Source organism: Nestor notabilis, unplaced genomic scaffold, assembly GCF_000696875.1.
Source record: "Nestor notabilis isolate BGI_N333 unplaced genomic scaffold, ASM69687v1 scaffold7875, whole genome shotgun sequence".
In the NCBI taxonomy this organism is placed as follows: Eukaryota; Metazoa; Chordata; class Aves; order Psittaciformes; family Psittacidae; genus Nestor; species Nestor notabilis.
This window is the reverse complement of record NW_009930689.1, coordinates 65,210-84,729: the sequence shown is the minus strand read 5'-3', so window position 1 is coordinate 84,729 and position 19,520 is coordinate 65,210. Positions and strand designations below refer to the sequence as shown.

Sequence of the window (19,520 nt, the reverse complement as noted above, 5' to 3'; positions counted from 1 at the left end):
ACAAATCCTATCAAATATGGAAGTTTAAAAAACAAAATTTAAGACATACAATTTAACTTTAAACCCTTAATAGGGATACACTTTTATCACATAAACCCCACTGTTTTAACTAGGCAGCAAAAAATGTAGTAAGGGCATAGGTCTAGACATGAATGTTTTCACCCTTGTAAGTGCCAATACATACCAGAAGTCTCCCAGCTTTCAGACAGAGATGTGCACTAAAGCTGGAATGTAAGTGAGAGAAAACAGCAATGCATTTTTCTCCCTGACCAGCACACTCTGCCTGGTATCCAGCGACATTTCTGATGACTGGTAATTCAGAATTCAACTTGTTTTACTGTATAATCCCTGACTCTCACTGTGGTGCCGAACAGCATAGCTCCACATGTACATATTGCACACCTTTATAAAGCTGAAAATGCAGTCTTACCATCACCAGAACCACCACCACTCCCCTACGCTCATCTCCCCCTGACCCGGCCTGTTTTCTGGAGCGCAATTACAAGGCTGTCTCTTTTAAATCGTTCAGATTTGGCATTCTCGATCGGTTTGTTCGGTTATACGTGTGCCCATTCTGTCCGCTCTTGGAAGGCAGCTGATCTGAGTAGGGAGGCCCATCGCTCGCGCCCCTGTTTACCGGGGAGACATGCCAGGTGGGTTCCAGCTGACTTGGTATCTGCAGTGTCGGCCTGCTTTTCGGCTGAGGCTCTTGTCGCACGTTGCTGCTGCCACTGCTGGAGCTTTGACTCATGGGGTGAATTCGCACTTCAGAAAACGCAGCTTTGGCTGGCTGACTTGGTAAGGGCTGGAAGCGAGACTCAGCAGGGACAGGATGATTTGAAGTGGAGAGGTGTAAGAGCTTTCGAAGAGATTTTAATGGCTGGCTCTGAAAGACATCAGAAAAGCACTTGACCACCTGCTCTCCATCACATCATACTTCCTATGGCAAAACGGTCATATCCTAAACTGAACACCTTGAACTTCACAGGACTTCTTCACTTAAATATGTGTTCATTTGGAATATTTCATTCCAACCTATGGGTACACACCCGAGAAAATCTCTTCTCATTATGATTCAACCTCTTAGTTACCTGAAAAGATGGAAACTTGTCTACATCAGAAAAAAAAATGTTGTTCCCATCAATTATTTTAACCTTGTTTCCTATGAAAACAGAGACATAGACAGTTGCATTAGCTGTCCCTCTGTCACTACTCCTGCTATTAACTTTAAAACCTCAGCCACATTTTATAAGCCACAGATACGAGAAATACAAAGTTCCTGAGAAATTTGTGAACCTCAGTTAGGGGTTAGAGAGGGTCTTGAGTAATCATCTGCAGGAAATAAGGGCTGGCAGAACTCAGCAGTGAGATATTTTGTTTGCTAACAGCTGGGCGATAAGCTGCTCTAGTCCTTCACAACTTCTTTAAGTGGTGAGCAAGTTGAAGGAAAATGGAGGCATGGGGTCACTGAAAAGGTCCTGGGGAGGCCGGAGTATGAGTATACAAACTGGTATGAAAATAACCTCATTAAATTCCACAGCTCACAGAGAAAGTTGCTTCTTCAAACACCGCAACTGCAATAAACCCTCTTCTTCAGTTTTCAATGTTGTAATGGCAACAGAGCATGGCACTGAAACTCCCTCTCAAACCATGCCCCCCCCAGCTGGTTTTAGAAAATAAAGTTGCATTAGTGCAGTGCTGTGCTCCAGTAATGCAGCCTGCTTAAATCACAGTTTGCGCCAGCTGAGGCACAGCTGCACCTTAGCATGCTCACAATGCTCTGGTGACCCTGTCCGGTACCACTGTGTCGAGCAGCAGTGTGCCCGCAGGATTCAGCATGGTCTGCAGAACTAACTTGAAGGGTTTTCTACAGCACTTCATAGCTACCATAGACATGTCCTGTAGTGTTGCTTGGCTGTAATACAAAAACATAACCAATACTTCAAAAGGCTCAAAGACTGACACAGGGACATTTAGTCTCTCTTCTTTTGCTTGTCATTCATGTCTAGATTTTCAAAGAATTATGCAGGATTGCAGGCACATGATTTTTTATATTCAGTGAAAGGGGAATAGGAAGATTGGGAATTAATGTCAAATACAATTTTTCTATTCACCAGAGAAAAAGCTGTCAAGATACCTCAGTGATGTTAAAATACAGGGAATTGATAATGCTACTTACATGAGGCTGGATTTCTGTCATCTTCTCAGGATGCCAATCTTTCTGCCTGCTGCTCTGGTGATTAGAAGTATGAACGGCTTTCTGTAATGCCAAGAGATCCTGACCATCACTGCTAGGCATCTGCAACAAAATATCAAATACTGGTCTCCTAATATATTCTTATGCATAGCTGTAAATCTTTTCCCCCAGTTAATCGCAGAACACAAGTGAAGCCCATTTACTGCAGCAGAATTGCATTGACCTTTCAATAGTTTTCCCCATAGTAAGAGCAACTGGCTGTGGAAATCATGCAGATTTACTATACCCTTAGCCCTTAAAGCATTCGCATGCTGTTAGTGTTATTTGCTGTAAGAGAGAGCAATTAAACGAGGCTTCAAAAAATAAAAAAAAGATGATGTTGAGCCTCATCTTCATTTAAAAGCATTCCATACTGCAGTTAAGACCATGGCTCAGTTCTATAAATTTGTTCCTGAATGAAGCAGACCAAAATCTCTCGAAACTGATGTCTGGCTGATTTTGCCATCACAAACCCATGACCTTTTTCTTTCACATCTTTTCCCTCCTCCAGAAATATCCCAAACTGGAGCAAAAATTAAGAAACTTCCCACCCAAGCTGAAAATCCAATGAAATTTATGGCAGAAAGATAATTTAAAACTTACATGGAGAGTCTGATCTCATTTCAAGAATTCTGAGCAAAAAAAGGACAGCTGAAATGTAACCTTTTTTAATGCAAACTGTCTTTTATCATGAACAAGCAGGAAAAAAAATACAGCAGAGGCATGAGCTAAAATTTAGTTTTCAGATAATCTGTTGTTAATATTTGATTTATACATAAAGGAGCTGTTTGCATTAAAAGGTGTATTTCCAATATAGCTGTAAACCAAGCCATGTTATTTTTTTTCCTGATTGAAACAGAATAAGACAGTTTAGTTTAAAACATACATGATTTCAGAACTATTTTCCTCCTTTAGTCTTGGTCCCAGGATTCATTCTCTCTGGAACTCTGTATTTTCAGTGTATCAAATATGAAAAAAATTAAGAAATTAGCTGCAATCTATTTCAACAGAACTGCCAATTTTACTGGAATTTATTGAACTGGCCCAAGATACTTAACTGGCATGAAGAGAAAGTGATCTCATGAAAATAAAACATGCTGCTCTAGTCAGTAAACCAAGTTTACTGGAGCATTTTACAGTGCTACTGTACTTAAAAATTAATACCATGGGTAGAGTGACTACAGGAAGCTTTTTCAAAGAAGACCTATGCTTTAAATTATTCTTTGAATTAAAAAGAGGAAAGAGGGATTTCTTGATGCTTGGATTCTCCCCGTTGGTTGAGTCTGTCTGCAATATAAGATACAAAACCTAAATGCATAGTATTTCAATTCAAGAGATCTGTCCTTACTATATTAATTATTTTTCTTTTTCTGGTAAATTCTGACAATATATGGTATCAATCCTATAATTTGCTTTGGGAAAATACAATAGTGACTGAATGAAAAAAGCATATAGAACAAACTCAAGGAACTCAATGCATATAGAACATGTAAAAAGAGATCAGTACACCTATTCTTATACCTATGTTTGCTAGGAATGCAGAGTGCATTTCAAAGCCTTTTGGAAACAACCGATAGGTCTTGTTGACTTTACCAACCTTTGGGATCAAATCCTCTAATTCTAGCAATCATTTGCTACTTATGATGATGACCTAAAGCTGTATGACATTTCTTATTTTTATATAAATAAAATAATAAACAGTTACTAGCTAACTAACAATAATAGTAATATAATGATTATATGACTGAAGGGAATGGTGGGTGCACTACCAAAAGCAACAGTTTTCAAACAGCTTTGTGAACTTCTAGATTCCATCCAAGTTAATGAAAGTGTCACTAATTAGCACAGATCATTTAGGAACTTTATAGTCAGAAGAGCTTCCTGTTTCAATTTCAGTAAAATAACAAGGAATCAAAGCATCTCTAGGAGAAATGCTCACCTACAACCTATTTTTTTCAAAGTAGATAATTTCTTCAGACCTATAGCTTGCAATATGTGCCAAAATCTGCAAAACGCAGGCTCCTCCGAAGATAGTGCCCATTGACACTGAGCACAACCCTCACAGGTATCGAATTGTTTGGTGGCAGATGACAGAAAAAACTGTGACTAGCAATCCTCAAAATCTTTCGTTACGTTACTAAAAGACTCCAAACAAGATGAAAAGAGAATGTATAAGAACAGCTTAGCAAAAGCAATATTGCAAAGAATTCCCAAAGGAGGAAGTAACAATTATTATCCCATGAGGAACTGCACCTGGAGAACTCCAGGAAGAATGATTAACAGGAACAACTGAAGGAGGAAGTGTCAGGATTTGGGATCAGTTCTGGGCTATTAAAGGTTTTGAGAATTACATTATTAAGAAGATCCTAGCTAACTATGATGTGCTTCTCAGTGCTCGGGCAGTTCTCAGGCCTAGTTTATTATTTGCTGCAGAAAGCTGTCTCAAGTAAGTCAGATTTCATACTTCTAGGAGTCTGTAAGAATTACAAACTTCAGAAAAAACTTCAGTAGTTACAAGCTATCTGTTGGATTTTTAATGTGAATTCATAGAAAACATTATTCATGTAGTTGAAAAGCTAACAGTACGGTGCTGTTACTACTGAAGTCAAACTTGGTGCTGAACTTAAGGTAATAATTTTTGTTTGTGATGGAAGATCCTAACAACCACCCCAATTTTGGTGAGGCAGAGGTCCTCAACTAACACATGAAGAACAAAGAACGTCTGAAACAGAAACTTGTACACACATCATTGGGTACAGTCTATCCGTAGACACTGTCCCATTAAATAGTTGCAAGCAGAAATGAAAAGAGTTTTTTCAGTCTCTGATTGGGTCCAAAAATCAACTTGATGGCAGCAAGTTTCCAGCTGGAAACTGGGTGGAAGAATTTTATTACTATCTTATTTCATTAATCTATTAATCTTCCTGTGAGATACTAGCCCTAACTAGCCAACATAATTTTTCCTTATGCAAAACCTCTCTCCCTCCCTCTCCCCCTTTTCTTAAGAGTGAGAAAAAACAGGAATAAGGATTATGTATGGATCTGTCCTGCCTTGTAATTAGTGATGGTTTTCATATATTTAGATAAAGGTACCTGTGATGTAGATGTTTTGGAAAGTGCCGGATTTTGAGATGCAACACAATCCAGTCTGTATTTCCTTCACACAGTTAAATCTGGAAGTACTTTGACACACCATGTACCAGCTGGGCTTTTAAAGTGTTCCATGCCATCACAGTTGAATGACTGGAATCAGAGTAGACTAAAACAGTGAAAATGTTTTTTTAAAGGCATCACTGGAACCAATGGCTTTGGTGTGCTATCCTTTCATGGGCATTTTGACATCAAATAATGCCACAGTTATAATCTAGGTGTTTTGTTTAGTTGGGTAATGCAGATGATCATATTCGAACTGCATATGGGTATTAAGATGAACAAGTTCAGAAGACAAGGTAGATGCCACTGCTCTAAAACTTGCCCGTAAGGACGGCAAGGTGCATTTTTGAGTAGTAGTTAATATGCACGTTCCGTACAAAAGCCTGATAATCACTCCTCTCCCCCGATTTTCAATAGATCAGCCCTCCGTCAACACCCAGAGTCATGCCACCTCACTCTGCGACAGCAGATATTTTGATTTAGTTACTCCCCTTCATTAGGAGTGAGTGTGATTTACTCCATTCTGAGACCCTTCAAAACTGTAACTGCAGTTACTCTTACAGAAATATTGCAACTTTATGTAAATGAAATTTTAAATTACTTACTGTTTCCAGAACTAATTTGAGGATGAGATGAGATAATGTTTAAGTTACTCCAATTCTTAGGGAGATTATAATTATAAAACTTTGTGAAAAGTTAATATACCACTCCTCTGCTCTCCTATAAAAGAAAGTTCTTTCTTCCTTCCCCAAAACTAAACGAAAACATTAAAACGTATAAAAGACACCAAAGGCTTATACCAGATAACAAATGCCACAATCCATTCCCCCAACAAATCATTAAACATTAAGAATAGCTAAGATGTACCATCCTTATTCCAGCCATGGGGTACAAGCAGGAAGACAGAGGCTGTTATCAAGACACTGCCATGAAAAAGACTGGAAAGAATTCTCATTTATAACTGTTCGATCTCCTCTCAATGGGTATCTGAAATTATTCAAGCTTTGGGGACACATGATAATGCATTTGCTATTCTTGGAATGGTATCACCATATCCTGCAAAAGAATTTACCCCAACATCAGCTTAAAACTTGCATCAAAACTGGCTCTCAAAGAGTCTGAATGTAAACAAAGATGCACTGGGCTAGTAGGAGAAGAAATATTTGAAAAGGCACTTAAATAAACCCTTAATAGGAAAAGAATTTGACTTTCACATAGTGAAGAGAGAAAATAAAAGAACAAATAGATACACGTGGGCGTGGTCATAAATAATACAAAGGTACTGTACTAATCCAGCATATTAAAATAGTATAATTCAAAACTGATAAACATATTTTCTGTTAGAAATACTGTATACTTACGGTTTGAGATTTCTTCTTTTTCTTTTTTATTGCCCTGAAAAACCCTTGCTTTTCTTTCTCCTTGAGCTCTGAGTGACTGTTAAGGTTTTCAGGACTTTTCCTAAACATGAAACAAGGCATTGTAAGAGATATTTTATTTGATATTATGTAAATTCTTTGTAATAATGAGATCTGAAGCCAAAGAATGTGAATTATTGACTAAGCAAAACGATTCTTAATGTTTTAGCATTCATTGGTTCTATTCAAGGGTTACTATACAAATACTGCATAGTCTTATTAAATGATATAGGAGGAACACAGTGTTAGGTAAAATGATTAGCTCAAACCAGTGAATAGTTATATAGGGAAAAGGAAGCATGCATGTCTTTTTTAATATATATATATATAAGCCAGAATTTAATATGCAAACAAAAATATCACACAGGAGGTCTTTTTGAAAAATTAAAATCATATCTGAGAGAACATACAAATGGCGATGAGGTATAAAAGCACAGGTCCAGTTTATCTATTGCTTTGTGGAGAGCCAGGAGTTGCAAAGTTCACAAGAGAACCACTTTCAATTGAACTTCCTGACCTTTGCTGACATGGTTCCAAATTTATCATTGGAGAAGCTGGGGATCTACTGTTGTCCATTTTAACTTAAAAATTTCAGTTAGTTTGTTATGTGTGGGTGAGACAGTGCTGGCAAAAGAAGAAGACCCAGAAGTGGAACAGGTGACTTGCCTGAAGACCGAATTTCCACCTTTTAGCTCATCTACAGAGCTGAATTAACTGCAGCTGATAAATAATATGTTACTTCAAGTATACACAGTAAGCATACTTATATGGGTTAGAAGGATGTTTTTTGCAGAACACTTGTGAGATAACTGAATGCAGTTGTAGAGCAAAATAGTTCGAAAATCGGAAATGGTGCAGGAAAGCATCCCAGAAATAATTTCAGGGGTAGAAAGAATGGCCTACTCTAAAAGAGTCGGAGATTTCTCTCTAGTATGTTAAAAAACACAGTCAAACCAGCCCTGATATTTAGTTTCCTTGATTGCGGCGCAGAAGTACTTATCCATGAAGAAATTACAGAATACTAGATGGATTTTTAAAGTAAAGGGCAAAGACAAAGGCATAACAAGAGCAAGTAGGTGGATGCTGAAGCCAGAGAAGTTGTATTAGAAACAAGGCACTGATTTTAACAATAAGAATCAGTAACCACTGGAACAAACACTTTAGTGAAGAAGTGGATTTCCATCTTTGACATTTCAGATCAGGACCTCATACTCTTCTGAGACACACATTACTCAGTTATGCTACCGGGCCTGGACCCTAGAGAATGGGTGACATTTAATGGGAACTAACATACAGAAAATCACAGTGGGTGATTTAATAACAGAAAATCTAAAGGAAAGCCACAGTTCTAAGGGCTCAGGATGACAAACAGGAGCAGCTTTTCTTGGAGTAACTGTAATGTAGCAACACTTAGCTGTCTCCTATAGTTATGGCTTCTAATTCTGGCTTTAAATGCTATGCTATCAGCTGGTGATTCAGCTGCTACTACATGCCAAGCTGACATTTTTTTCCAAGCAAATGTGAAACATAATTGGGGTAGGAATCACTGGAGTCCTCATCGATAAGAATATCTTCACTCTGATAGGTGGTTTAATCAGTTCCTCAGTTTCTACACAAAACCACCTCAAGTTTGAAATGCTACCTGGTTCTAAATATAAATGCATGCTATGTTTAAACACTGTAATAAAGTGCAATTGTTGAGTAAAAGAATGGGCTTAGTGGAAAAATTCGTAGGCAGAGAGAATGGTGGAAATTTTCCTAATTTAGATTTTTTCGAATTTACATCAAGATCCAGGAAACACATTCAGGTGCACAACAACATAGATTTAACATGAAAGTTACAATGCTACAGGAAAAATCTCTAGTTTAATATAATTACTAGATTTATAACACATATTTCAAATATACTGGACTGCTAAGGATTCTTGTTTCTGTCACTTTCCTGTATTTGGTACCACTAATAGGTAGCAGTAGGGCAGTCCTGCATTCGTTACTTAAAGCACGAAGTAAAGACTATTGACAGCTTTACGGACTCAGTGAACTCACAGGACTTGACTTAACAGAGACAAAACACCAAGTTATTTACTAAATGTTTTTTACTTAATTTGTTACAAAAGCTGGAGGAAAGCATGCACCCCAAGTATTCTGCTTGTCTTCTGAAAGTCATGTAAATGGGGGTGAGAATCTTCTGAGCTCCTTTCCTCAAAGGAGCTACTGTGCATCCACAGCTGCAAACATGCCCTAAACCACAGCCCCAGTGCAAATTACCAACCCAGCAACTATGTTGTCCACTGAAGAACCAGTGTCAAATCATGAGAAAGTCCCCATGTGCTTACTCTAAATTGTCCTTTAAAATTTTTCTGTGGATTTCTGTTCCAAAGTCTATTCCAAAATGGAGACACTGTATTTTTAAAGGTGAATTAATCTTCAGAATAAAGCTTGAGGACAATTTTTGCCATACTGTTAGACAGAGATTCACTCAATTGTGATTCTTTTCTTTGGCCTGGTGAACCTGAGTAAGAAAACTGCTTCCTACAGCCGGTGAACAGAGAGGAGAGAAGTGAAATTCTGGATCATCATTTCCTCTTAATGAATACTGTGACCAGACAGAGGAGGAAAATAAGGGGCTGAGAACTCTGCTCAGTTTCAGTTGGTGCTTACCCAAAAGCCAGTGTTTTTACACCAACTGGTTTATGTCATTACCTCCTATGACTCATATTGCAGTACAGTTGTCTGAAAAAGCACTGACCTTGAAAAGCAACTGCTTCAAAACATATGCTCATTATGTGAAGAGAGTGAACATATATAGCATTATAGCAGGAAGCTTCAACACCAGGATTTTGTACTGAGTAAAAATAGAGCAGAACATTTTGATCGATGAGATGAAACACTAGGATATTTTAAGCATCCCAAAAGATGATTTTCAGACAATGGACAGTCCAGGAAAAAATTAGGATTATCAGGAAAAAATCTGTATGATCAAATCACTCAACACTAAACCATTACAATACAACTGCAAGTATCTTGGTATTTTGCATAAAGCTTCAGCTCTTGAAAGCAAACTGTTACACCAGAATCTGTTGCATGCTGTCTCTTTTATTAGCAAGTAAACCCAGTTGTTGAGAAGAGCCCCCACTCCGAGAGCTCACTCTCAAGCAGAAACCAAAGACAAAACATTCTGTTACTTTATCTTTGTGTGCCTTTTGCATGTTTAAGTTGATAATGTAGATCACATTGGTTATTCTGATCTGAGACACTTTGAGAAGGCATAGGTATAAACACAACTTCTGTGATTACCTCTAGCATTCATTGCTCCTGGCAGGGAAGGTATCCAACATCATGCAGGTACAATGAGGCATAGCAGCAAACATGCACGGAGCAAGCAAGGTGATGTGCTTTACCATTAACTAAGTAGAATAAATAGGAAGCATGTTGCATTTATGCTGCCATAGATAGATTTGTATTGCAGAGAGTTTTTGGGAGGCAATTCCTCATGCTTATTTCAGTTATTCCTCAGAAATCCTAATCTCAGCAAGCAGCCTGGTTTGGAAATCGTCTTTAACTGCCAGTATACTACTCCCTTTACTTCTGAATCGCTCACAATGACATAGGTAAGATTTTTGTCTAATGGAGGACTTTCTGAAACTCTGTCTGAAGCCTTCTTTGGAAGATAAATGAACAATTGCTACTTCTCCAAGCTAGCTTTCATTTTTGCTTAAAGTAGAACCATTAGCAGTTACAGAGCTACCATGAAGGCAAGGAACTGTCAGAAACTAATGAATCACCTCAAATAGATGATTTACTTAAGAGTATCAATCCCACAACCTGAAGCACACAGTAGAAATTCTTGATCTAAAAGCCTGGCATTGAAAGCTTAAAAATCAAATCTGAACTTTGCTTGGAGGTGATTCCCCCTTCCCCCTGCCCCCACCCCACCCCACCCCCCATGTTGAAAAGGAAGATTTATTAACTGGCATAAACCTTGATCTACTATCTTATATACAGAATACCACCCAGAAGCCACTAAAGCCAGTAGATCACCTGAGGTCATAGCATCACTAAAACAAGTATACATATAAGTGTATTTATACATAAATGTTTTACCTGCCTCCTCTCCCGCCCCATCCCCATTCCAGAATTGTTCAACATTAGTAACCATAAAAATTTGGAAGTGGTTGGTTTGAAAACTTGTAAGGCGTATACTTCACTAGGCTTGTTTTGTTGGACAGAATATTGATGACTACAAATTCTGGAAAGCTTCCGTGCAGACAACATAGGAGGGCAACATCTCATTTTTAGTAAAAGACTGATGATAAGGGAAGGGTCATGGGAGAGGCACTGGTTACTAGAAGAGGCAGGCAAGGAGACTCAGGTGTTGCCAAATAGATGAATAAAGCAAGCATACTGGATGACAATGCATATGCAAGCGTCTTGTGCAGGAAATGTCAGAGGGAAAGCCATACTATTAGGAAGGTGAACATCTCCATACTATGCAGAGCAGATTCCTAAAGGCTTAACCAGTGTAACACACAGGTGATTTTTAAGCTTGCAAGTTACAAATTTTCCATTTCCTGATCTTTTTTACAAATTCAAGAATTCTGTAAAAGAACTGGTAAGTATTTACAATGCACAGCTACAGTTGTACTGCAGGCACAGCTGAAAAAGCTTTAAACTAGCTTGCTCAGATGTTGGTTTCAGGAACATTCTGTGACAATACTGTTACACTGATACTGAAACAGAATGTTTCTTGAACAACAAAGTTTGTGTGTGATTGTAAGCATTACATACATATAGAAGATAAATATATATATTTCCCCTTTTTATTATTTTTGCAGGAAGGTATGGCAAATGCTAGTGAAGATACGACAAGCTGTTTGTCATAGAATGCTATGTTTATACGGACATAAAAGGTCTAAACAACAAAGCTTTCCAGAAGCCACCAAATATCTTGTAAGCAACCAATGCAACCACTTCTAATACGTGAGATGAAGTACTGAATGTTTATGTCAAAGAGATATTTAGAACTATAACAGTGGTGAAGATAACTCAGGCCAACATTCTGGCACACTGGCAGAACAAGGATAAGCATCTTACCTATACCTACTGATTTTGCCCAGGTCAAGCAAAAGCTCATACAAGTGAAAGAGAATAAAACATCTACTCTTGTATCAAAAAGGAAAAACGCAAGTTCAGTATCATTTTCAGGAAATCGAAGTCTGGCAAAAAAAAAAAAAAAAAAAAGAAGAAAAAAAGTTTTCCAGAAGGATGACAATTCCGTCTTTTTTCAAATCAAGTTCTCTAAAGTTCAGAAATGATCTAGTAATTTAAGAGTAAAACCTGATGACAAAAGTCAAGTTTATAACACCTTTATTTTAAAGAGGCAGGACAGCAGGGACAGAGCGAAGAAATGTGCACAAAGACAAGGGAACATCTGTGACAATTCAGTCTAGCAAACATTCACAAAATCTTTGACAGAAGGCAACACAGAGCAATAGTATGAGGGAAGCAATATTTTACAGTAGTGGCAGGTCCAGGTGGAATACATGTCACTCATAATTCCAGATGAATTGTCATGTACCAGTTATGTATGCCAGTCAAACATCAAATATTTACTTCATCATAAAATTGATGTAAGCAGAATCACATTCCATTAGAGCTTTCAACATTTTCATAAGCATTTACACAACTTCTATACAGAAAATTAAGTAGAGGAACATAGACTCTACATCATTCAGGAATCTGATTAAGCTGCATTTGTGGCACAGAACAATTTTGCAACAACATCAGACCATTGCCAGGACAACTTGCACAGAGTTAACATGTAGAGCTGGGCAGGAAACATTTCAGGAAAACAGGGAGTAGGAAAAGCAAAGAGAAAGTGAAACATATGCCAAAATAGCAGTAACTTGGCGTTGCGGGCACTGCTATTCCTCCCATTTCCTAAGAAGAAATGCTTATTCTTCTGTGGGTTCTTCTCTCAGAGGAGCTGATCCACTTTGTGAAAATATTTGAGTACATTAAGTGGATTGAGGACTGAAATCTAACTCTATAAAAGTTAATGAAGGGCCTTATTCACTTAGCCATATTCAGCATCTCTGTGGTCCTTTCACTATTTCAACAAGATGAAACAGCTTTAAGAGAATACACTGAGGGAAACAGAGAATGTGCTCCAGAATAACCTCCAACTTCTGGTTGAGAGCATTCACTTGTTAGATCTAAGATCTTGGTTCAAGCTTCTGGTTTAATTAATGAAGAACAAAGGCCCTGCACTCAAGTTCCTTACATTCAAAAAAATAATGCTGACCTCAGAATATTTATTTTGAGTGTATCCCTGGTTTTGACAGGCAATTCCATCTTGGAGCTGAAGAATCTTCCCAATGAAAGGTTAATGGATATCAGTCTGTTCCTTTGAAAAGTTTTGTTTTCAGTAATTTGGCATTGTAAGCAAAGAAAAACACTTGGTTCAAAAATTCCCAACCAGCTCTATAACACATGCTATTATTTCAGTTCAGAGTTAAAATAACATTACACATTTCTTTTCAGTGACCACATAATAAAAGATAATATATTGCTGAATATATAAAGCGAAACAAGATTCCAGCTGGCTTATTTTATATGCAAGATAGAAAGATTCAGATACGAAGGACAACAAAATATGTAAAAGGGTTCAACAGTAGGAATTAATACCTTCTTTAGCCACATAAGTCACAACATAAGTACCACCTTTTTACATAAATGATCGGATTCCTCAGCTAACTTCCACAAAATGAATGTAGGTAGAGCTACTGAAGGACAGGAAGCAGACTCTAGTGAATCAGAGCAGGTGACAGGGTTCTTGAGTAAACATCTTCCATTACCAACATGGTACATAACCTGAACACAAGCTGACACACGAGATGTTTCCCTTCCCCACCCCACACCCCCTTTCTTTTTTAAGCAGATAATTCACAGGTTGTTCATGTGAAAACATATTAAGTCAACAAACCACAGGAACAGTTCTTTAGATAGCATGATCTTATTGCACTTTCAGAGATCAGCATTTCAGACAGTGGTACAAAGCATAGTTGAACCACGCAAATGCATACAGTCCATTCCTCCCACCAATTCTTTGAAGCTCCATTTGCTTATTTTTATTCAGTGGGCTTTGTTGTGATTGAACAAAGTAGAAGAATAAGAGTATTTTAGAGCTGAACAGCTCTCAGCAACAAAATTAAGAGATTTGCCTTCAAGTCCTGGAAAGATATGCATATGCTGACGTGCTATTAGCATAATTATAGTTAGGTGTTCTATGTTATATAAGGGAGCCATGTGATGCTTTTAATCTTTTTAAATTCAATATATGCCAGTAAGATGTAACTTAGTCCATTTTCCCATAGAATGTACAGATTTCCTTCTGTGGTGCATAAACAAAAAGAGCAGCAGTCCCCATTGTAGGGTGAATATTATATTCTTCATTAATACAGTCCTATTTTAGATATGGAAACATGCATTTTGATATTTTTTCCATTTATCTGACAATTCATGCTTCTGGAATCCACAGATGAAGCTATCAATACTATATGCAAACAAGCACCTTCTATTATCTTTAATCAAAGATTAATAGTGAAAAAAATCAGGAAAGACTGGACAAAAGTATATACTCTTTAATGCATTGAGTATGATGGTGTAATGAAGTATTTCTTGTTGCTCAAAGGGGGACAGAAAACATGCAATGCTATGTCAGTATAGTCAGAGGAAGCAACTAAGCACGTATAGGTAATTGCAAACTTTGAGAAAAACGTGTTTTTTTTCCCTCCTGTTAAAAATCCATTTTTTTCCTGCCATTCTCTACACATCTGTGTAAGTAACAACTCACCAGGTATCAAAGGTGGTTTGTCTCTTTGAGTGGTTTCCCACTGTGCTGCTGTCTGCTGGTAACACAGAGGCTCTGGTTGACACGTTGTTCTCTATGTATGTGCTCTCTGGACGTGGAGATGGAACTGAACAGAGAAATAACAAAAAATACATATTGAGCTTTGCCAAAAATCCTATCTTGCAGTTGTCTCCTTCTTTTCTACCTCTTTTACAGAAACAAGAGAATGAAGACACAGTTGTACTTTATGTATGACTGAAAAAAAGCACACAGTTTTTACAATTTGGAAAGCTGTTATTTTACAATACTTGCAACATAGTATTAGGTGTAAAATGAGACCATCATCAGAACTTGAGGAAATTGTTACTAGATTTGAGAACATTTCTATCTGTAGGAAGCCAAAAGTGCAGTTGATATTTAAAAACAGGAAACAGAATAAAACACTGGAATGCTGTTATTAGAGACAAAAAATACTACAATTAAGACTGTCTTCATTTAGACCCTAAAAAAAAGTAGTACCCAATCCTGAAAAAAATTACTTTGGATTTTAACATAACTAGGATTAAGAGATTACTCACTAAAAATGGAAGAATCAAAATCAGGTATTATACATTTTTCAAACAGACATACTCTGGTTTTGGAAACAGGTTACACATACCTAGAGCATAAATTTATTAGAATTATGAATATCACCAGAAATACCTGCACTGGATTAAAAACTGATCAGGCACTAGTTGCAGCATTACTACAGCATCACACTATCCTAGCTATCAAAATTGAATCTGTAAGTTTTTGTTCAATTTTCCTAATCTTTTCCTTTCAATAGCTTTTGCATATACTGTTATCAACATGTTATTTAAATATAGTATCATTTTTCAAAACCAATAATTAAGTCTTTAAACTAAAATACATTTGTTTCATAGATACAGTTAAAGATGAAGAAAGGAACTGAATAAACCTTAGATCTACAGTTCTCTCAACGCATGACTTATGGGAAGTCATTCTTCCTTGCAACTTCTGTTTCACTACATATAAAAAAGAAGGATAATCCATGTTCAATTTTAGGAGTTTTTTAAGAATTAAGAACAGCAATTATGATTGAGGATTTTTAAATATTCTCTGTTGCATGTGCTATAAAACCTTATACTCAAAAGCATTGCTTAAAACAGTACAATCTTTAATATTGTTCACAGGTTTTAAGGTTGCAACGGGACGCTTGCAAGGATTGGCAGATTTTAACATGTCTAAATCAGGTCAACAGCCAGCTGATCAACCTGAAGAGGATCAGTGGGAGATTTGTGTCTCTACTTAAGGTTATTACGTGACTCATAATCGAATTGTAGCTGATTGATTGGGACTTCTTAAGGTTGAGGGGAGTCCCACAAGCCTCGTAACACTAGCAGGGCAGTGATTAGCTTCTAACCATCCTTGTCTTTTTCAAGAAGATTACACAGGTTTAGCCATGAGGCAGCTGCTCAGGAATCACCATCTTTGTGTACCATAACGGAAAAAGTTTTTTACTGTGGAGGTGGTGAGGCACTGGCACAGGCTGCCCAGAGAAGTTGTGGATGCCCCATCCCTGGCAGTGTTCAAGGCCAGGTTAGATGGGGCCTTGAGCAACCTGGTCTAGTGGAAGGTGTCACTGCCCGTGGAAGGGGGTTGGAACTAGATGAGCTTTAAGGTCCCTTCCAACCAAACCAGTCTATGATTCTATGATTAATATCTATTTGTGTATTTATATACACACACACATACACACACATAAATATATATGCACATGCATGGTCCTGTTTTATTATTTATCCTTAACTGGGATTATATAAGTGTGTTTTTGCCTGTAAGAAACCCTGATGTTTAGTAAGTCTGAACAAAATAAATGAACATGGGTTTTGAGCAATTAAAACCTAGCATTACAGTTCCATGCACCACAGTATCTGAAATCAGTATGTCAATGTGTTACACGTAAAAAGGTGTTTAGATATAGTGTTAATCAGAATGTAATACATGAATGAAAAACATTAATGAACTGCTTACTCTGTTAATATTATTTTGTTCAACTTCCCCTGATAAATTACCTTCTGCTTTACAAGGCACTGCACTGGATATACTTTTCAGTCAAAGTAAGTTATCATTTGCAAAGAAATAATATGATACCAGTACAGCTGCTGCACAAAACCTAGCAGGTCAACCCAGTCTCTGAAAGTGAGGTAACAATTCTTTTTCCAATTAACTTTTTTAGTTGTTTATGATACTTCACTGTATCCATTTCTACTACTTAAATTACATTCCATGTTAAAATTCTTGATTAATTTTGAAAGATCCACCATAAAATTACCTCTGTAAAAGCTGCCAACTCTTCTCGGAACAGGGTCATTATACAGAATTCGATTCTCCTTAGTAGATGCTCCATCTTCTGAGTGTGGATCATGATATGCTCCACCCTAAACAAAAGAAGGATCAACTCTTTAAAATGAAAGACTATAAACTGATTTTCAGTTTTTAACCAACGTACATAAGCAAGAAACCCCAAACTTAACCACACGCAATTTCCCTTTCATGGTACTAATAACTGTCAATATCAACTCAGAGACTATGTAATCAATAATTATTTGGTTTTCCTGCTTGCTTGCTTTTTCCAAAATGACAAAAATGGCATTAACAGAATTTTCTCTTTTAGCTGTAATTTTAAAGTCCTGAGCATGATTGAGACCCTCAGATTTTTGCTATGAATGAAACACAGCTGTAACATCTCTGGAGGAATCTTTTACTGGAGGCCTTGCAAAATTAGTTTCTGATAGATCTGGTCACTCTGCTATTGGCAATTTTTAAAAAGCAAACAGGAAACGCATATAATTTCTGACAATTGCAACACTAAAGCACTATCTCTTATCAGCCGTTATACAGTAGTACCTAGAGACAACAGCCACAAAATCTACTTTATGAAAAATGAGAGGTGTCCATGAACTATGAAATCTATAAGCTATATAGTTAAATCAGACAGAAGAGTAAAAAGAATACAATTACCTCTAACTTACTCTACTAAATGCAGTACTTCCTGGAAGTACTTGAAGCAAAAGCTTAAGTTAGACCTTAGAAACAACCATACGTATGTAATTTGCCACCAAATATGATTTAACCCCACTCTTAAATGAACCAGAGTCTGCAGTATGGACCAACCACATAAAATTGAATGCTCTCTAGAAGAACCCACAGGATACTGTACTGAAACCCCTATAAGAATTTAAATCTACAATGACCAAGAAAAAGGTTAAAAAACCAAATCCACAAAAAAAAACCCCAACCAGAATTAAAAATTGGGATTTCAATTCACTTTATAAGTGACTCACAAAATGTATTTTGCCTTTTATTAATGAAGATCTGGTCTCACTGTCACAGATAATACAACCCTTGAAACTGTACCAAGACGCAAATGCAGCTAAGGCAATGATTTAAATCAGAGTTTGACACTTCTAAAATTTACAAGAGGCTGAAGCATTTGATTAGGTTACTACTTGTGTAAGACATCTCTTCTTTGTCAGCAGTTGTTACAAACATGAGGCAGCAATAGCAACTTGTACTTGATTTTCTTCTGCTTGCCCTCTTTTGTGTATATTTAATTTCAAACTAAAAAGAACCCTTTAAGCAAGTGTTGTACTGACACTTGAAAAGCCCTAAAACTAATAGTGAATGCAAGTCTGGGTTTTTTTGTTGTTTGTTTTTTTTTTTTTTTAAGTAAAACCTAGCAAACAAAGAATGTTTTTCTTTAAAAAGACTTGGTAGCACTAAAGGGAAACCAATGAGAAGCTAGAAACATGGATGAGAGGAAACTTCACAAAATATGAGCATAGAAAGAGAGAACCAGTAGAACTGATTAGAAAAAAAAATGTAATAGGGAACCAATACAGAATCTTTGAGAACACTGATGTTATTCCTGATCTTTTAGTTCAGTAATCCTGAGGGAACTGAAGTTCTCTGATTTCTAATGCAGAATGTAGAAGAAAAAAAAAGGGAGGGAAGGGTAGGAAGGAGCCAAAGAATGCCTTCTGTGTGAAAATGCCCTTACAAGTTGTAAGAAGATTGACTATTTAATCCTGATTTGTTATGAAAGTAGTATAAACAAACAAAACCAGCTTTGTGAATTTACAGACTTGCCATCCTTTTCAGAAGAATATTTCTCCTTTCAGATTTCTGATGGTTGAAATACAGAATTAAGGCTTAATTTTAAAAATATTGACTATAAAGGCAAGTTCTTTACAAATGGTTAAGCATTCCAAAGCAAATGAAAATGAACAAAAACTTAAGCATTTAGATACACACCAATTTCTCTAACTAAAATAAAAATTTGTAATCCAATTGTCAAAAACCAAATAATGGTCTGATAAAAACAATCTGCCTCTACACAATATGAAATTAAATCAAAATTACTTATCAAATTAATATCTGCTCCATAATGCAGAAAAAGATCCTAATGTGTTGAAGAATACAGGGTAGCATGAGCTTTTATAATCAAAACCTCAAGCAAATCGAACATCAAAATGTTGGTATTATTGCCTTTTTACAGTAATATCCTGAAGAATAAGTAACGTTTGACCTGACTGAAATAAGAAATGACTACACACAAAAAAACCATTTTGAAATGGAGCTGCTGTAATCCCTTCTAAGTAGCTTTTTTTTTTTTTTTAATTACTTTGTATTTCTCCTGTTTTGATGAGATCTTTCTTGTGTGTGAATACACACAATCCTGAATGGAGGAGATGTGATAAGTATGAAAAAGCATATCACACCTTTTTTTGCCCTACTGGAATGTAGAGGGAAATGCTACCTGAAAACTCTTTTTTAATGGTACTTATAGACCACTATC

At 36.8% G+C, this 19,520-nt stretch overlaps 1 protein-coding gene across 1 annotated transcript in view; it reads right to left on the bottom strand.

The window, feature by feature from the left end:
• Positions 1-223: 223 nt before the first annotated feature.
• Positions 224-19,520, bottom strand: part of CDKL5 (cyclin-dependent kinase-like 5) — a 74,222-nt gene continuing 54,925 nt past the window's right edge. Inside the window, 6 exon segments of the mRNA XM_010015522.1 lie at positions 224-886; positions 2,180-2,299; positions 6,751-6,850; positions 14,663-14,786; positions 16,995-17,120; positions 17,370-17,471. Of these exon segments, the coding sequence (XP_010013824.1) occupies positions 500-886; positions 2,180-2,299; positions 6,751-6,850; positions 14,663-14,786; positions 16,995-17,120; positions 17,370-17,471 (959 nt within the window). The 3' untranslated portion in view covers positions 224-499.